At 51.2% G+C, this 19,240-nt stretch overlaps 5 protein-coding genes across 5 annotated transcripts; 2 read left to right on the top strand and 3 right to left on the bottom strand.

Annotated features, from left to right (window-relative positions):
* The first annotated feature begins 3,021 nt into the window (after nt 1-3,021).
* Nucleotides 3,022-4,698, top strand: ASPSYDRAFT_755921 (fungal specific transcription factor domain-containing protein). Its single transcript, XM_040850806.1, has 2 exons — nt 3,022-4,465; nt 4,519-4,698. Exon 1 carries the CDS (start codon nt 3,136-3,138, stop codon nt 4,258-4,260), a length of 1,125 nt encoding a protein of 374 aa, XP_040704478.1. The 5' UTR covers nt 3,022-3,135; the 3' UTR covers nt 4,261-4,465; nt 4,519-4,698.
* A 3,242-nt stretch (nt 4,699-7,940) lies between these two features.
* Nucleotides 7,941-9,078, bottom strand: ASPSYDRAFT_755669 (putative extracellular thaumatin domain protein). Its single transcript, XM_040850804.1, has one exon. It carries the CDS (start codon nt 8,820-8,822, stop codon nt 8,295-8,297), a length of 528 nt encoding a protein of 175 aa, XP_040704477.1. The 5' UTR covers nt 8,823-9,078; the 3' UTR covers nt 7,941-8,294.
* A 996-nt stretch (nt 9,079-10,074) lies between these two features.
* Nucleotides 10,075-13,431, bottom strand: ASPSYDRAFT_29198 (Sec23/Sec24 family protein; the record flags this gene model as incomplete). Its single annotated transcript, XM_040844612.1, has 6 exons — nt 10,075-10,709; nt 10,763-10,954; nt 11,020-11,457; nt 11,515-11,855; nt 11,910-12,007; nt 12,064-13,431. 6 exons carry the CDS (start codon nt 13,429-13,431, stop codon nt 10,075-10,077), a joined length of 3,072 nt encoding a protein of 1,023 aa, XP_040704476.1.
* Nucleotides 13,432-13,899: 468 nt separating this feature from the next.
* ASPSYDRAFT_146173 (amino acid permease) lies at nt 13,900-15,867 on the top strand (the record flags this gene model as incomplete). Its single annotated transcript, XM_040841597.1, has 8 exons — nt 13,900-13,956; nt 14,011-14,411; nt 14,461-14,576; nt 14,628-14,805; nt 14,861-15,175; nt 15,235-15,564; nt 15,627-15,698; nt 15,783-15,867. 8 exons carry the CDS (start codon nt 13,900-13,902, stop codon nt 15,865-15,867), a joined length of 1,554 nt encoding a protein of 517 aa, XP_040704475.1.
* A 222-nt stretch (nt 15,868-16,089) lies between these two features.
* ASPSYDRAFT_146360 (cleavage polyadenylation factor subunit CFT2) lies at nt 16,090-19,178 on the bottom strand (the record flags this gene model as incomplete). The annotated part of the gene is made up of 2 exons (XM_040841615.1): nt 16,090-18,952; nt 19,030-19,178. 2 exons carry the CDS (start codon nt 19,176-19,178, stop codon nt 16,090-16,092), a joined length of 3,012 nt encoding a protein of 1,003 aa, XP_040704474.1.
* Between the last annotated feature and the right edge of the window lie 62 nt (nt 19,179-19,240).

Below are 19,240 nucleotides of genomic sequence, written 5' to 3'. Positions count from 1 at the left end.
GGGTTACCCCACTGGGCAAGCCGTCGTCATCCAACACGAGTCCGGCACGAGAGCTGGCGTTTCTTTTCACCCTCGTGCTCGACTCTGCTGGAATGGTCGCATACCCTACCAGGCGATCAAGCCAAGTCAGTCAAGTTTCCAAGTTTCAAGGGCCAAGTGGACGCTGCCCATTACAAATATCTCATTGTGCGTGTAAAAGACTGCACATTCCAGTGCAAAGTAACTGAGGCTGTCGTCTGACAGTCGATGATGCTCGATTGCCTCGTTCAAGGAAAGTTCCGATTAACGAGGCCTAAGCACTCGGACTTATTCCCGTCCAATCGTAGTCCCCCAGTTCGAAGGAAGGTTAAGCGTGTCGGTAAGCAGAAACAGAAATGGACTGTCGCGAGTGCCTTGAAAATAATACCTGCGCGGTGTACAGTACCGTAGTAGTAGCCGTAATTGCGAAGGAAGAGCGCATCATCAAAACCTTCTCCGGACGAGATTTGCTCATTCCCTCTCTGGCCCATCATCTGATCCTAGTTCTGATCCTGATCCTGATCATCTGGATGCTGAATAATTTCAAGTATCTGGTTGGTGTGTTTTCTTTCCTTGGCATGGCGGATGGAGGCGTCCGTGCTGGGGATAGGAATGAGAAGATCTGCCCTGGTCCACTTCCCCAGATTCAGATGGGTTCACTGCATCATTTGTGCAAATTCTTAATTATGGTGCAATCTGCGGCAAAACAGAAAGGGGAATAATTTAGGGGTGATTTTTTGGTCTACGGTGAGGCGTCGAGACGGAGGAGTTGACAGTCGAGAATCGACAAAAAGAAACGAAAGAAAGAAGAAGCGAAGAACGAGAGAGGCTGACGGCAGGACAGCGACTGGTCACAAAGCGTCGCCAATAATGCAGGGCCACAGTGCCACTGCTCCAGGAGGAAAGTGGTCTGCAGCGTCACAGCATCTGGCCATCTCTGAGACTCAGATTCTCCGCACGGTCGAAGTCGGAAGAGACCAGTTCCAAGGCGTACCTAGCGTGGGGTGTAGCGTCCAGCTGAGCCAGCCGTGTCATCCTGTATGCACGTAATCCAGACCCCAGAATGCCGTCGCCTCCAGACTTTGGATGTTGAAGCTTTCAAGCTTGAGAAAGAGGCTGCTGGGGAGGCCGTTCGTTCGTCGGTGAGTCCGGGTCAATAAAGGATGATGGTGGGCGAAACACCGGGCGACTATAAGTGGCATTTAGCACTGCATCGGGCGCCAGCTAAGACTATACCAGCCTTCGCTTGATCTCCGAGGCCATCATCTTCTGCAGTTCGTAATTAAAGGGGAAGGGGGGGGAAAAAAGAAATAAAAATCAGAAAAGAAAAAAATAAACGGAAAAAAAGAAAAAAGACGGAGATTGGAAAATCAACTGCATTATTCTGGAGAGTGTTCCCCAGACGACTGCTGCAGCGGTTGGCGCAAGTCCACAAGTCCAGCGAGGAGAGGATCACCCGCCGCCGTCGTCACGCATGAATCGCGCGGTGGTGAGGGCAGGCACACGGTTGGACATTATTCTTGGATTCTCGGCCCTCTCATTCGATATGCGATTTGCTTTTGCCCATCCACTGCTCCGGCGTCGGCGGGGGCAGCTGGCGCAGAAATGCAGCCAGGCGAGAAAAAGCAACGACGGCAAAGTTTCTAGCGAAGTTTCGTGCTGGCAATCCCCCCGCATTCCCGGGTTAAAAGGCAAATTGGGCCATCATTAAATGCGCGTAAAAGGGAAGAGACACTCGTAAAGTTGCCTGGGAGGGATGCCCTCGCTCGGGGCCCACTGATCCTCAGCGCTCGCACCCAATCGCGCTCTGGGTATAGCTGAGGCCCATCCAGTCATACAACCCGATTGTCATTATTCATTCTTATTCAAATCACTTCCACTTGGGAACTGCCTGGTCCTGTTTATATTAGACCCTCGCCTCCGCCGCGCCGCCTGGGCCCAACTGCTCTGTTTGGCCTCTCGCAGTCTCTACTCTCGACTCTCTGCTCAGTGCTCTCTCGTCCCTCAGCGGCCAAGAAGCCTTCCACCTAGTCGCCCCCACTTCGACTTCACTTCTCCCACCACGACATCCATCGTCTTTGTTCTCTCCTCTCCTCTCCTGCCTCTCGCCGTCTCTCCTCCGACGTCCTCGACGAGTCGCTCTCGGGGTTTTCTCCCTCAACTCCTCGCTCCTCCCCGACTCCGCGCTGACTCTCCCGAGTCGTCGCCCCATGGTCAATGTTGTCCATGCAAAACTCACACTCATTCGCCCTTCCTCCGTCCTCCGATCTCGAAAGTAACCCTTCCCATGGCTACCTGTCGCACCCCCAGCCCGCCGACTGTCTCTCGAGTATAGCCGAACCCCTCGCCTTCCCTGACTTCTCCATGGATGATTCGCTCTCCCATCGCGACAGCGTGAGCACCGACAACACATCTAACGACTCGCCCGAATCGTGGGACGGCGACGGCCCCTCGGACAGTTCCCCACCCGGCGACGGCGGCGTCAAGGTCCCGACAACCATGATCGGCCCATCCACCGTCTTCCAGTTCAATGTCCTTGCGTCGCCAGAGCCGGACGTAGTGCCGAAAGTAGAGGAGCTGGACGACAATGACGAACTGCCGGGGGTGGTAAAACCATTGGGGGTGGAGACGCCAGGGCTGTCAGTGTCAATGCCACATCAGTCTGGCACGGATCCCGCGGCTGCTCCCGTCACTGTTCCACGGAAACGTGGCCGCCCACGCAAACACCCTCTGCCCGTGCCTGGTGGCCAGGTCAAGGTCACCAAGGGCCGCTCCAAAACCGGCTGTATCACTTGTAGACGCCGCAAGAAGAAATGCGACGAGACGAAGCCCGCGTAAGTGCTTGCCAGCTAGAAACCCCCTGCGACTGCGCCGGGGACATGCTGACCTTCCACTTTCTAGCTGCCAGAACTGCCAGAAGAATGCTGTTGTCTGCGAAGGGTATCCCCCAAAGGAAATATGGAAGAGCGGCAAGCAAAAGATGGAAGATGGTGGGACTGCTTATAACAATATCTGTTCGCTCCAGGGTTGTGCGCTAACTCGTTTTCTACAGCCCGGACCCAGACGGCAGTCGTATATCGTTCGCTCCCGATCCTCATCGACGGTATCGAAACAGAGATGGATCGCAAGTTGCTCGACCACTTCGTCTACGGGTTCAGCCGTGTCTTGACCCTCATCAATGATGATTCGAACCCCTTCAAAGAAATCCTTCTGCCGATGGCGACGCAACATCGAGGCTTGATGCACTCATTGATGTGTTTGTCGGGATCGCATTTGTCCGGGTTAAATCCAGAGCCAGGAGTGAAGGAGCGGAAATACTACCACTTCCACCGAGCGATCCGAGACTTGAAGGCGAACATCACTGCGAGAACGAACATGACCGAGCAGGAACCCGAGTTACTATCCGAGGATCCAATCATCGCTTCAACGATAGCGCTCAGTCTGAACACCATTTGTGAAGGAGAAACGAATGGGGAGTACCGCCCGCACATGGATGCAGCTCGCTATTTGCTCGTGACCCAGAAACCACGAAACGAGAATTTCCGCCAGTTCATCGTCGAGTTCTTCCAATACCATGATGTTTCCAATTCAATCACATCGCTCGATCGCCGACCCGCCCATCTGGATGGGGAGCTACGGCTACCCGACTTTGTACCGCACGCGCAGGCCGGGATGTTCTTGGGTGTGTTTGATGGTTTATTCCGCTACATCTCACAGGTGACCGGGCTCCGCGACCGAATCCGTCAGCGCTTCAGCGAGGGTTACGAACCAGCAGTCGACTACCAGATCCTCAGCGACGCGGTAATGATCGACACATCAATACGGACATGGGAGACCTCCCACCCACCAAACACCCCCAATTACTACCTCGCCCAGCTCTACCGCCAATCAACCTGGGTCTACCTATACCGCACGATCCGCCCATCTCGGCCAAGCGACAAGATTGCCCAGGTTGTCGACGACGGGCTAGAATTCCTAGACCTCCTTCCTCAAGACGCAGGGGCTTTCAGTATCGTCCTCATGCCTCTCTTCCTGCTTGGATGCTCTGCCTTCGTGCCGCGGCAGCGCGAGAAAATCCGAAAGGGCTTCGATGCGCTCAAGGCCTACTCCAACCTCCGCAACATCGAGCCCGCGTTCAAGGTTGTCCAGCGCGTCTGGGAGGTAATGGATTCGAAGACCGAGGATAGCTGGGACTGGGAGAGGATCATCAAGGAGATGAACATGGACTTCCTCATCACCTAGTTGGATTCTCGTTAACGAATTTTGCATGGTTTGCTCCGTTGATTGAGTTCTTATATATCCATACTCGACTACTTATCACCGGGGTGACCCTGGCGTTTTTACGTTTGAACGTTTTTTTTTTTTCTCTTTTGTTCCTCCTACAGCGCTCGATATCACATCATGTTTGGCGGTTTGGTTCGTTATGTTATCCGGTTGGTTATCTGGGGTGTGTTCCTCACCCACTAAAAAAGCAACGATATAATTAAGCCGTCGTTTCAGCACAAGCAAAAGGGAAGCAAGCGGCGTCAATGGAAGTGGTGCAGGAGGCAAACAGTTCCTACACTTATACTGGTCTATACTAACCACAACTTGGAAACCAACAACCACTAAAAATAAAGGGAAGGGGGTAGGAAAATTGGCTGGCTCTTTTCTTTCCTTCTCCATTCTTCTCGTTTCCTTCTTCTTCTTCTCCCTTTTTTCTCTGATGCATTGATCTGGCTTGGCTTGTATTTATATTGATATTGGTTGATGGAGTGTACGTGTCGACGATTTTGTCATGAGGTTTCAGGTGCAGGTCCGGTCTGGTCTCGTTAGGGTACATGTTTGGTATACGGTATTTTCTTTTCTTTTCGCTTCTATACTTGGACTGTTTATACGAGCAGATGTAAATATTCTGGAAGTACAGTATAAGTATTATTAGGTATATACGATACCCTTGGGATGTATGTTACTTACTATAGATGTATTTTATGCTTATCCTCATCCTATACCATCCCGTCCTCACCTAGGTACTCAGCCCTAAACAGCCTCGTCTATATTTCCAGGTAAGAATAGACCTTCGGCATGATAAGTCTTTCTCTTCTTCCACACAGACGGCGGAATATTCAGAATCCTCTATTCGGCCGTCATAGAGACAAATCTAGACCACTCTTCTCTCCCATCACAATTGGTACCTGTTCTCTGTGGCGAGTGTCTGTTGTCCATCGTCCTTTCTGCTTAGGACGAGAAGATATTACAAGTTTAACCATGACAGTAAAGAGCGGCGCCAGTCAGCAGGATCGCCCAGATAGGCAGGTACCAGTTGGTTTGAATTTGAGATGGAAGGTGCAACCCGGAGTGGACTAGGGACGACGCTCTTTCCTTTATGACGAACTATACATACATAGATATGGAAGGCGCGACTGCGATGGAACGCTCTTTCCGTTTATCAAGAGGTTGGACCAGTACTAGGTATACACATACAAAAGAAACAGGGGCGAATCTACGATCACCTACACTACCCTAATAGGCTAAATACTACCTAGGTTGGGTTAGGTACAGTCCATCTTGCACCAATATCAGCCCTGATGACTCTGTCCTGTATACGGAATAGTTACACTCGAACAGTCAAGTCCCACGACTACAGCAGCCCGTTTTGGGATCCTAGTATTCTTCACGCTGGTAGGTTTACAGCGTGCATTTCTCCTGTTCTGCTCCAAGTCTGGAATACCGCAAGACCAACCATAAATTAACCTCGGGAATCTGGGCGAATAATATGCGCCGCATCTAGAAGCCGTTAGCCGTTAGGTAGCCATACGCTGGACGTTGGACGTTGGACGCTCGCTGAACGCTGGAACGCAACGCGAATGCCCAAATCCGGCGATTTGGGAGGCGAAACGGAACGCGGTTTTTTCGTAATGCCTCGTAAAGCCTGGTCCATTCATTCCAGTCTAGGCATCGTCGTCGCTACCAACTAAATACTCTGTCCATCGCGAACTCCGGTTGCCGGTGCACATCTGTCCCAAACTGGATGATAATGAACACCAACCAGCAGATGGTCTGCTAAACGGCAGGGAGGGTGGGTAAGCAGTCTGTTTAGGCTGCTGGGATTCTCTGGATGGGGGAGATCTTTCCCGGCTGCCCCGGCGCTTGCACAGGGCCCCGCCGATGTCGGGTGGCGGGGGAGGGGTCGGAGGGGTCAACGATGCAGTACGGTGTAGACTGAAGGTATGAAGGAGGGTAGAAGGGGCCGTGTCTGGTGGAGGCGCTACCGTCCAATCAATAATTCTGTTTCTCTTGCAAGGCTACACCGGTACATTCTGCACTCGGGTAGCAGCAGACTTCTGCATTCTGTCTGTCTTTCCAAAGTATGCATAAATTATCTAAACAACTAGCATGCCCTCTAAGGCAGACTAACACGTAGTTTGAGATTAGTTCCTGAAAATCGCGGAACCAAAAGGGCTCTTAGTGAGGGTGACGAAGTAAATCATCCAGCAATCTAATCAGCTCATCTATCTATCTTGCCTTTCCCAACGAGCAGCACCCATAACAGAGTGACAGTGGAGAAATATGGACAGTCATACGGTGTAGAGTGGAGGATTCATGCTGAACTGAGTAGAGAAAACCTGTTTTCTCGCCACAAACACGCATACGACACCCTTCCATGAAGAGAAATACAAGCGAGCTGAGGGAGAGGATCTAGATGCCCGAGGTCACCGACAGGCAACGCAGTTCGTGAGAATTCAGCTCGGTAGACGTAGAGGGACTTCGGGGGTGGTGGGGGGGTGCGTCAGCTTGCTTCACTCTTCGTGTTAAAGAAAAAGAATGGATGCATTAAGGGTCTCTCGTTCGTTGGAGAAAGGATCCTCTCTTTCCGAGTTCTTCCACAGTCCCACTTCCTCCCACTCATCCTCCAGCCCACTGCCAACTGTAAGTGGGTCGCGATAGCTTAAGTATATTGGCTTAGATCTTTTGTACAACAGTCCAATCATGCTACAATGGAATAAGGTTATCAACTCCAGCAGTATACCCCACCCAATCACACCCTAAATCGCGGTACCTTACATAAGATCTATCCCGGAATTGCAGCCTCATTCGTCAATAAATATCCACAACGAAGCAAATCAATCGATCTCATTGTATGACAGCAACTCCACTGTGGCTGGCGAGAAGGGTCGAAATTTCCACTTTGCCTGTGCGCTCGCCTTGTTGGAGCCTGCAAGTCTGGAAGAGCCCGGAGGAGGAGGGGCACCCTCGAATTTTTGCGCCGACGTCACTGCTACCTTACCACGGAGTACTTTCATGCCTTACCTGCATTATTGAGACTGAATCCCCGAAGTGGCTTGCTAGCTTGCTGAATCTGACCTCAGCGGCTTGCTTGCAGGGAAAAGAACCAGTGAATTTGGAAAGGCCCGAGCAACTACTGCATTTACATTTAGGTTACTACCTTCCTTTTTTTTTTTTTTTTTTTTTTTTTTTTTTTTTGACCTCCTTTTTTTAGGTTGCGGCGCCCACGTTGCCTTTGTCCCGGCTTCGTACAACATTGAATGGATGCGCGTGGTTTTCTTTTTGGAACTTGGATGGGTTTGTTCCAAACATTATTGGAGGGGGTGATCTTTTCCTTTCTTTGACATCTCTTCTATAATTCGGCACTCTTGGAATTGGGATTGGGAGTCTAGACCTTCGTGAATTGGAGTATGCGTGAGTTTTGCAGGGAGTAGAGTTTGGAATGGGAGGGGGCCGGCTGAATTTGGAGGAAGTGATTGTGGTTCATTGAGGAACAGGTAGAGGGATAAGGAATCTAAAAAGACAATTTGTAATACTGAAGTCGGGAGGCGCGTAGAAGGGTTGGATGGTAGGGGAAAATTGCAAAATGGCAAGTTCAGGAAAAAATAAGTTGAAAAAATGAAATGATTTCATAGTCTATAGTCTAAAGAATCATAATCTATCACTGGATCGTATTCGCATGTCAGAAGTGTCAAGTCTTCGATACATCTATAATTTTTATAACGAAGGAAGATACTCAACCAGCCGAATAGCAACCGGTCTATAAACATGTAGAGGAAATAATCAATAACACCAAGTCTGTGTCAAGCATTCCAGAAATCCTTCCCGATAAAATCAACCTGTACCCCGTATACCCATACCATAATCCATCGTTAATCCCCGAACGTAAAGCGTAACCGTGCGGATATCATGAAGTTGGTTCATCGTAAAAAAAAAAGTGTGGTCGTTATAAAAAAAATTTTTGTAAAAGAGTGAAAGAAAAGAAAAAGAGTGAAGTATCGTGGTTATGCTTACGCCCCGAGGGTGAGGACGAAGCTGGTGTCGATGGGGCAGCCGTGGGTGGCATGGTCGTCCTTGGGCTGGAGGTAGGCCTCGGCACAAGAAGCATCGCCGGCATGGCAGTTGACAGCGGGGCAGTTGTCACTGGTCTGGCTGGGAGAAACGTCGAAGCCGTGCTGAGTGAAGGTGGAAGCCGCACGGTCCATGTCGATGCAGGACATGTCCCAGAAGATGGTGTCACCACCCTGGGTGTACTCAAACTGAAGCACATCAGTCTGGTCTTGGCTGGTGGAAAGCTTGATGGAGATACCACCGCCATTGGAGTTGGATTGCCAGGATTCAGTGTAGGATCCGCCGCCCGCAGAGAGGGTATGCATGTTGCTAACACTATTGGCAACAGACCACGCGTAGACGTCGGAATCCATGTTGTTGACGATGGTGACACCGCCGCCGCCGTCACGTCGGACAACGGAAGGCTGAGGGAGAGCCGCGGCGAGGGTAGCAAGAGTAGCAGCAACGAGAGCCTTGGTGAACATCATTTTGACTGAAGATATCGACAAAAACGAAGTCTTTGAATAAGAGATTGTGTGCTGTGGTTGAGTATGTACTCAAGAGAATGAAATTGTCCTAAAGACGAGAGAAGAGAGAGACTAGTCAAGGAATGACTGAAAAGACTGTACTTTTGATCAAGAGAATGTTGTTGATGCAGAAGATAACGATGGACCGGATCTCTGGGGGTTCTTATACCTGAGATCCCCTGCTTTGACACCGGGTGGACATCGGGCGAACATCCGCCTTCCCACTTGCGATGCGAGGCATTTCGAAGGCAAAATGGAGTCTTGCAAAGAAAAAAGGAAAAGAACTCCACAATGATCCAGACCCTGAACAAGGCAGAACGTGGATTCTACGTCAAACCCCTGGCGGGCCTGTGTGGTACCTGTCAACTTGACGCCACAGTGCATATTCGGAGTACAAGACCTTAAGAGCTTGCTAAGGGCGTTGCAATGATTGGTATAGGGAAGCTCCACCGTTCCAACTGTACGTTGATGCATGGCATTATGGCCCCGAACTGCCTCCGGTTGGAGGACGCTAATGCCGTGGTGGTTATGGATTCGGTCGTGGAAGAACACGGGCGTACTTGAACCGTTATGGAAATATCATCATCCCTTGCTCAGTGTGCGTGGCAATGCCACCATGGCGACTCTTGGTTCACACAGAGGCAAAGTTTGCGAATTACCATGGTTCGCTCGAAGAAAAAAGAAGCCCAAACAATTGGAACGTGCCGAAAGCCCGGCTAATTTATGGGGAAGCCATGAGATCCGGACCCTGGTTCTTTGTCGGAGATGCACCAGAGGCGCTCCGGTTCTTGGGAATGGCAACGGGGCCCCTGTTCAACCACTGCAATGCGCTGCAGAGATTGGCCATCTCCTGTCAACCAATTTTTTTTTCAGTGGGCCATGCGACAACGCCCCGATTGCAAGGCTTTGTAGAGATGTGGTACCTTCTAGATCCGGCGGCGGAGCACCCGCCACTATGCCGGGCCCCAAGACGCCGTCGACAATCGCCTGCTGTTAGCACGTACTCTATTCTGGCCGCTGGGCTCCGTTGCCCAGGTGTTCTAGACCGTTGTTCTAGACGAACTTGGCGGCCTGTCTGACAAAATGCAGACAATGAGGCATCATGGTTGTGAACTCAAACATCCGTGGTATATTGATAATCAAAAAAAGGCCCAAGAAATACAAATGCATGGCAATGTAACGAAAACAAGAGAATTAGATTTGGAATAGCTCTTTACCAATAGGGCGCCCGTAACCCAGTTAGTCCTGCCAGTGACCCCTCCGTACTCGCGTCCTCACGTTTCCGACGTCCGGCAAGTTCCATGTTGATTTGACGGTGAATGTGCACTAGCCAGTCAACGTAGCTCTGCGCCTCGCTATTACGGTCTTCTACTAATAACCGCGCAAATTCGTATTCGGCACCATCTAGCCCCTGGCGGGCAAGTTGGATTGTTACCGCCTTGGACCCTCGGATGCTTGAGAAGTACTGTAGCAAGTTGCGGACCTGTGCGTTGAGGTGTGTTTCCAGCACCGGAATTGATGATGCTTGCGGGTTGATGTCGTGTAATGATGCATGCTGGGGGCCAAAGAGATCTTCTAGGAGGTTAGGAGATACCTGTGCGTGAAGCCATAGGATACATTGCTGTCCATCGTCAACCAGGTACACTCCGCCCTCTTCAATCTTTGAGAAACTAGCCCGAAGGGCAGGTGGTACTTGTAGGTAACCCTGCTCATTCGGGAATCCATCCTCTGGCTGCATATTATGGATAGGAATGATTCGGGGGTACAGGTAAAGTGACAATTCGGTGCAGCCAATCGATCGTAGCATCCGCATATCGTGAATTCTTCTGTCTGATGATTCTTGACCACCTGGACAAACAGTGTCAGTTTGAAGGTCTTTACGTTCGAGAATCAAACTTTACCTTTGAAGGCCCGCGACTTGATCAAGGCTAGAATGAACATGGAAAATTCCTTGAGGTTCTCCGGCAGTACAAGTTGACCAGGAGGATGCGACCCAGAAAAGATTTTACGATATCCACTGAAGATGTCCACGGATTTCTCCGTGATGTTTGCCCGAAGGTCTTTGAGGTTCTTGTCCAAAGTTTTCGCGGCCGCTACTCAACATCAGTATACAACTTCGCTAAAATGATGGGTATAAGGGGTGGGAGGATGAGCGTACCCTCTTTAGCGATTATGCTCACAACAGCGTCCTGGTCAACGAACTTCATAGTCTCCAAACCACCCTCGTTAACCGCTGCCACCATGTTGATACAGCGTACCCGACGCTGTCCGTTCGCCGATGTGTACAATAGAGCGGCTTGGAAATGGGCATCCAGCTTAGTATCAAGCTTGCCATCGTAGCTGAAGAGAACAGCAATGGCTTTGTCCGCATCAATTGCACCAATTTCAAGATCAGCGCCGAACGTATGTTGCACGAAGTTTCCGTGGTAGCCCGACACTTGCAATCCGTTGGAGCAACGGACCTTCATCAACGCTTGATAGCCTGTCTCTCTCGTCGCCGCATGTGCCAATTCCTCTGAGAGTTTTCGAATGTCCCTTGGGGCGTGGAAATTGGGGTAAAAGAACGTTTCACCTCCAGTAACTTCAGGAACATGGCCTAATATAGGTTAGCATCGACAAAGTATCGGCTGATAATTGTGAAAAAGCAACATACCGATGGTAGCAACATCCATATATGTCCCGCTGGGGGCTGCTATGAACATGTCGCAACCGATACCGGCCTCGGCCATTTTACCTGCGACCTCTCGCCAGGGGGGATTTTCCGTGGTAAAAAGTTTCCTTTCCGCATCCGTTCCATGAGCCTTAGGGTCATCCCGAAGCGACAGAGCCCCAGGACCCCAAGTTGGCAGTGACGAGATTGCACCGATAACTTTACCACCAGTGGCCTGTAACGCGAAGAGAGCTGCATTGAGAGCTGGGAGGAGAGCGCACTCCGGGGTTTTGACGCGGGAGAAGATAGTTGGGATCTGCTTTAGAAGTGAGGTGATAACATCCCTATGCAATCGTGAGCAAACCAAGCCGAATCTGGGTAGAAGGTGTAGAACTTACTTTGATTCATATGGATCCACGAACAATCCCTCACTTAGAGGAACAAACGGTTCTTGAAGATCCGTCATCACCATCATCTGGGCTTGCTGAAGTCCCGCCTATAAAAGGTGTCAGTGCGACTTCCCGCATCTCGCCGAGAATCAAATGGACATACGCTAAGATTGTAGAATTGCACTTCGCGGTCATAAGTGACAATTCCGATCTTGGATCCCTCGGGTATTGTCCGGACTGGCTCTGCTCCATCCACATTTTCTGATGGCTCGTCTTCGTAGAGTGCTTTCATGATACCCTTACACACTCCTTTCAAAAATCCCCTGCTGATCGACTCCTGGCTGACATCGATTAGGAATAAGGTCTGGAGACCAACAGGCTCCTTATTCCAGTAATCCTTCGGTACGAGGAACTCGACGGTCCCCATCATAAGCTCTGGACGCTGCATGCGGTCGACGCGCGACCCGGTAACATCGATCGGGGCGAAATAATCGGGCGGGACGTCATTAGGGAACGTGCACATATTGCAGACAAATTTATTCCCACCCGCTCTAAACGACATGAAAGGGTTGACATAGGTCCGGCAGCGGCGACACCGAGGAGGTCCTACATCTCCGAAATCGAGCACAGGAATAGGTCGCTCCCCTTCGTCGAGGCGCGCGAACGGCTGCAGAATCATTCCCAGCGGGAGGCCGGTAGAGGAAAGGAAATCGGAGGAGGAGGGGATATTATTCAACGTCAGACGGGCATATTTCGGTGATGAGTTGCCTTGGTCATGGGCAATAAACGGAACGGCCGCTGGGGGAGGTAGATGCCGTTCCACTGTGGGATAAACATGGCTAAAGTAGTACTGTGCCGGAATATCGCGCGAGCGTGGTATGCTAGGGATCTGCTCCGGGTCAATCCTCCCTTGAGTAGGGACTGTTCCATGGCCTGGCTCTGGTGCAGGACCGAGTGTTGTGGGTTGAGGAACAAGCCCCGAAGAACCTAAGGCTGGGGACATGGAGGGAGGTGCTTGGTTCAATCCAGTATTCAAAAATTGGGACGAAGATTGTTGGAGGGCGTCCGCTGGAGCAGCTGCGAATTGCTGCGCTGGCGCTGGCGCCGCTGCCCCAATGTCATGGTGTGCGTGACGGTGCTTTTTTTTGGAACTCCGAGGCACCCCTTCTCCCATTATACCCAAGCCACTCATCTGAGATGTCAGCCCAGCCATTGATGGATCAGCCGGAACTGCGGCCGGTCCTGCCATTCCTGGTTGAGGACTAGTATTGTATGCGAATTGAGTTGGGGGTTGTAGAGGTTGTTGTGGCCCGGGGGGAGGCGGGGAGCCGTATGCGGCGGACGGCCATTGTTGGTTGCCGGGAGTGCCAGCTCCGTAATAGGCACCTGGCTGAGGAGGGGAGGGACCCGGGGGAAAACCGGCAGGGTGCTGCCCTGGATATGGATGCTGAGGCGGAAATCGATTGGGATTGGAGGGGTCTTCGCCAGGAGCGACTCCCTGGGCGGGGGATTGATAGTAGTTCTGGTCCATAACGTGGTGGGGAGGCCGGAGGACGAAAACTAAGGGCTGGGGTTAATCAAGATCTCAATTCCTGGCCATTACTAAAGAACGAAGTCAACGGCAGGAACAAGCGACAGAGATGAGCACCCGCGGGGAAGCTGGCGGCAGGAGAACGAGATGGTGGACGGGGTGAATTGACCACCTTTCACGGCATCCTAAACAAATCATCGGAATTACTTATCTCCGGCTGTCCCTCACTGTCGGTGTCCAACGAGTCCGACTGGCGTGCTCCTGCGCCCATTCTTATCTAGGTTTTTTTCCATCATGCTCTTCGCTTGTGCTTCAGTACTCTCCGGTGGTGCTTGTTTCTGGGGAAGTTGCTGTGGTTCTGTTGACTTCCACCAATTGCCTGGCTTTGTCGCTGCCCTACTTCAACACCATAAATAAGCTTTCAGTTGCCGAGTGGGTAGGTATACCGGTAAATAACAGAGCCGAGGAATGTCTGCCGTTCATGACGACGATGAGCGCCTCTTAGCTCGTATTGGCTACAAACAGGTACGAAGAGCTCCCCCAGCTTGTGCGATTCTGTGACTAATAATTTTGTCACAGGAACTCAGGCGAGAATTCTCAAAATGGTCGACTGTCTCCTATGCTATTTCTATTCTGGGAGTCCTGGGCTCCGTTCCAGCGACATTTGGGGCTCCGCTGGCCGCTGGCGGTCCTGCGACTGCAGTCTGGTGCTGGTTCCTGGGCTCTGTCATGGCCTTCTGCATTGGTAGTTCAGTTGCGGAGCTGGTCTCCGCCTATCCTACGGCAGGAGGGATGTACTTTGTCACCAAATACGTTGTGCCTGAGGACCAGGTACCGATATTCTCTTGGATCCAGGGCTGGTGCAATCTTCTGGGGCAAACCGCTGGTGTTTCCAGTGTGGCCTACACGGTAAGCCAAATGCTACTTGCTGCTGCTAGTATGAACTCCAAGCTCGTCGATGGCGGGTACTCGTATACACCGTATGTTGGTCACAAAGATGTCTGGTTTGCGACTACTGACACTTTGAAGGACCGCTTGGGATACTGTGCGCTTGTCCATCGCACTCCTAATATTTCTTGGTGTAATCAGCTCGATGACGACAAAGTGGTTGCATCGCATCTTCATCTGGTTTGCTCCGATCAACAGTATGTTCCTCCAAGTCTGCTTTCCTCGATTCGTATTTCTTACACTCTTAGTCACTGCGACGGTTATCATCTGCGTCGTGCTCCTATATAATACACCCGACAAACAACCCGCTAGTTGGGTATTTACTCATATCACGGACGGCTCAGGATGGGGCTCCAAGCTCTTTTCCTTCCTCCTCGGATTCATATCGGTAGCCTGGACAATGACCGACTACGACGGAACCACCCAGTTAGTGTCCGGCACCAGTTTTATTGGTTAACAAGCAGCTAACGGGAAACTCCAGTATGTCGGAAGAAACGCACGATGCTGCAACCCTAGGTCCCATTGCCATTCAATCCGCCGTCGTAGTCTCAGGTGCCCTAGGCTGGATCCTAACTATATCCCTATGTTTCTGTCTCACGGACTTCGAAGCCATCCTCAGCACACCCACCGGTCTCCCCGCAGCCCAAATCTTCCTCAACGCGGGAGGTAAATCTGGCGGCATGATCATGTGGGGCCTCGCTGTCCTTGTGCAGCTATTCACAGGTTGCTCAGCCATGCTCGCGGACACTCGAATGGCGTACGCATTCGCTCGTGATGAGGCCCTTCCATTCTCATCGTACGCTTCTCTCCCCCGAATTGATATTCTAACTACCGAACATAACTAATCCAGCACAGCACGCTCTCCAAAATAAACCCTGTAACCCAAACCCCCGTCAACGCCGTCTGGTTCGTCGTGCTCTTTAGCATAGCCCTAAACTGCATCGCAATCGGATCCACGCAAACGGCAACAGCAATATTCTCCATCACCGCTCCAGCGCTCGACCTCTCCTACGTCTCCGTTATCCTTGCGCACCAAATCTACAAGCACCAAGTCGGCTTCGTAGAGGGCCCGTTTACGCTGGGAAGGTGGAGGAGCTACGTCAATTGGGTTTCGATTCTCTGGGTGTTGTTTATTAGCACGATCTTGTTCTTCCCGCCTAGGGTTCCGATTACGGTGGAGAATATGTATGCGCCTCGCTTTTTACATTGTATATATTGTGTGGTTTGTGCTGATCTGGTGGCGATAGGAATTATGCGATTTGTGTTGGGTTCTTCATTGCCGCTTTTGCGCTGGTATGGTGGTGGGTTGATGCTAGAGGGTATGGATGCCTAGATCCCCGCCTATTTCAATCGATCTAATATCTATATACGGAGTTTGGTATATGGATGCTAACGATATGTAGGAAGTACACCGGACCGCGCACAAATGAGTATTTACAGGAAATTCCCACAGAAGATTATCCAGAGGATTACGGGACCATTGAGTGATTCCATGGATGGAATACCAAGACTACATGAGCATAGAATTGTTGGCTTTGCGAAGACGGGAAACATTTAGTGACGGTAATGCTAATGTCGATGTGCATAGAAGATTGTCATCGATAGTACATCTTAATTCATGAAGTAAATAGACTCATAGAGGTATATAAAGTACATGAGCTTGACAGGAAATTATCTTCCCATTTGTTAGATGTCTGTATTAGAACAGGTTTAACTCCCTGCGACAACAGCAAGTCCCTCATAGATCTTCCGCTTGACGGCAAGGAAACTTCCTGCTCCCTGGGAAATCGCGGCATTCGGTGAGGCTGGGTAGGCAGCTGCTTCGATCTCGATTTTACCGGTACCGGACTTCCGGACGGCCACCATGCGGTCGATGAGGAGCGTTCCCTCGCCGCGGAATTCTGCTGTGTGGCCGGCCCCTTGCATGATCTTGCGCAGATCCGCTAGACGAAGGTCACCGACATGGAGTGGGCGTGTCATCGACCTTGTCCCCGAAGCCATGCTCACGGGAAGAACGTCGAGAATGGGACGGACCTCTGTTTTCTCACCCGCCCCCTGCGACTCGGTGGTCTGCGGTGTAGGTTGGTCGGCCGTGGTGTCTTCGACGAGCTTCTGCTTTTTGTTGGGTGAATCAGTGCTGTCTTGCTCGGTAGGTATAGGCTCGGACGCCTTCAACTGGCCCGTCAACGTGACAACCCCAAGAGCCCGAACGTGCTGCCATTTGAGTCGCCGTACAAGGTTATTGCTGAGCTTGACTGTCCAGGCGCTTGTGTCGACACTGGCATCGATGACTTCCCTGTTGGTGGGTGTGAATATAACCGAGGCGGTTGCAGAGGACACATCTACACCGGTCTTCGCAACCAAGAGCTTCTGGCATTCGGTCGCTAAAGCCATCGTCTCCTCCTTCATTCCACCTACGAGGATCAACTTCCGTGGTTGGATGAGGGGAATCAACATCTCCAAACTTCGCTTATCGTGGATGCCAGTAAAGTCCACAAACGCAAGGCGAGCATTAATGGTGAGTGTCGCCTTTTCATAGATCGCCTTTGCAGGTCCTTCGAATGCTTGCTCCTCTGGTTCATCTGGGGCTGCGCCCTCAGCTTCATCGCCATCTTCAGTCAGACTAAAGCTATCGAGCATCTCTGCATCCTTTTTGCTTGCACTGTCAGAACCTTGTTTTCGGCCTGCTGGTCCACTGACAGATTGCGTTTCGTCCCATCGGCGTTTCTGCCCCAGTTTAAGCTGCGATTCGGTTCTGCGCTGCTGCATATCGATCTCCTCGCGCTCTTCCGCACGCAGGTATTCTTCAGGTCGAATAATCTCCCCATATTCATCGCCCTTCTTTCTTGGTGCCACGTAGGGGAACATTCGCTCCCGACCCTTCTTCCCTCGGACATCGTAGTCATAGACATTCTTCCGTCGGAGTAGGACGTTTACACCAAGATCCTCGTCGGTTAAACCCAGCTTATTGCGGTTCGCATGAGCTATAGATGTGGAGAAGTTCAGCACTCTTCCCTGTTGCTCAGAATCCGAGTCCTCAGACGATGAGCTGGAGCGGTCGTCCAGGACATCAGCAGTAGTATCGAGATTTTCTTGACCCCTTGTTTGGGCTGTATCCTGGAATTGCCGTTTCGTAGCTAGGTATTGTTGATATAGAAGTTGTTCTCCAGACTCAAGCGGTGCACGTTGTACATCTGTCCATGACAGTTCCCTTCCACCACTATGAACCTGCTCGAGCATCTCGCCGTCGGATCCCTTTTCCAAGGCAACTCCATCCTGCCTCTCTTCGTACCACTGCCAGATCATGCTACCAAGGGTCCTCCGATGAGACTCATCTGGTTTGTCGGAAATCTTGCGATGGTGAAGTGGATCCGTTAACAACAAGAGGTTGCTTTCACCGCCAGCCAGTAATCGCAGAGACTCTTTCGCAAATCCCCAGTCTAACGATGAGTCGGATGCAAGAATTACTTTCGGTGTTGGATCGCTAAGTAGCTTCTCAAGTTTCTTCTTCCGCTCAACCGTCCTCAGATGCTTGAACGTGAAAGGACCAAGACCCTTGCCATCCTTACCCTGGCGGGTGTCGTTTGATCGCTGCCCATCTGCATTTGATTGTTGGCCACCGGTGGCATCTGCGGCTTCAGCCGCCTCAAATTCCCGCACAATACTCTCGTCCATCCATTCTAGCATACTCCGCGCGAGTCTCATGGTCGTGTTGACTTTTCTGCCAGCCAAAAATAGCCCACCTCGTTTCAGAACATCATCCTGTGTATTCTTAGCAGCATCGCGCCATGCATGCTCCAACGCATATGCTAACTCAAGCACCCGCGCGCTTGTGTCTGTGGGGATAAGCACTGTGCCGCCTTTGACAAGAGTACTCCTGATCATATCCAAAAGCATCTCATCACGTTTCTTCCTACCACCATGAAGGGCAAACTTGTCGCCGCCGCGGGTACTGCAAATTAATGCCGTCGGTTTTCGCAATTGCTCTATTACTTCTGTCCCGCTCGCGCCGGATCCTCCGAACCATGCTGCACCTGCCACGACACTTTCTCGAGCTTGGTTCCAGTCAACGGCATAAACAATAGACTCCATTCCGTGTTGGATGTGCCATATTGTCCCACCCACTGTGTGACCAGCATTATAGGCAGTAAGTGTAAGCCCGTTGAGTGGTGGTGAAAATGGAGACGGGGTGGGCTGGTGTGGTTGAGAGTATTTCAGCGGTTGAATTAGGGAGAAGTATCTGGCGATTTCTTCGGTGGTCGGGGGTTGTAATAAAATGCGCCCAGCGTTGACCGGCTCGGAGTGCCCGTCCACCTCTGTCACAGATGCGGCGGACGCAGCGGCTGTTGAAGCACCGGGTTCAGAAATAGAGGCTTTGGGCAAGAACGTTGCAGCGAGGGGCGCGGACTCGTATAGGTCCTGAACGAGTGTGCGACCCAGTGCAATAACAGGGCCTGTCGCATATACGGGGATCTGGGTGAAAAGAGGGAATGTCTTGCAGCAGTGAACATAGGCACCGATGTGCGAAGGTGTCGCGTGAGTCAGGAGGATTAGTGAAAGTGTAGGGATATGTCTAAAAGAGCGAAACAAGGTCAATACTCCATGTTCCACGCAGGTAATTCAAACAGAATGCGGAGCCGATATCCGTACTTCTCTAATTCCACCAAGTCGAGGGGGTCAAATGTATCATCCCAACCCACATCCACGAGGATTTTTATTCCATCATCCAATTCCAAAATTGATTGGGACGCCTTGGAAGCCGACGATTGGGCACCAAGTAATGGAGTAAAGGTAAACATATTTGCATGAGCTGTCGACCCAGCAAAGCTTCAAGACGCGGTCGACAGATGTGTCCTGGTTC

The sequence above is a fragment of the Aspergillus sydowii genome, assembly GCF_001890705.1.
Source record: "Aspergillus sydowii CBS 593.65 unplaced genomic scaffold ASPSYscaffold_3, whole genome shotgun sequence".
Classification (NCBI taxonomy): domain Eukaryota; kingdom Fungi; phylum Ascomycota; class Eurotiomycetes; order Eurotiales; family Aspergillaceae; genus Aspergillus; species Aspergillus sydowii.
Note: the sequence above shows the minus strand (reverse complement) of the source record. Positions and strands in the feature narration are given on the sequence as shown.

Excerpts from the sequence above, each read along its gene's own strand:
- ASPSYDRAFT_755669 (XM_040850804.1), bottom strand. The coding sequence starts at position 8,822 with ATGATGTTCACCAAGGCTCTCGTTGCTGCTACTCTTGCTACCCTCGCC.
- ASPSYDRAFT_755921 (XM_040850806.1), top strand. The coding sequence starts at position 3,136 with ATGGATCGCAAGTTGCTCGACCACTTCGTCTACGGGTTCAGCCGTGTC.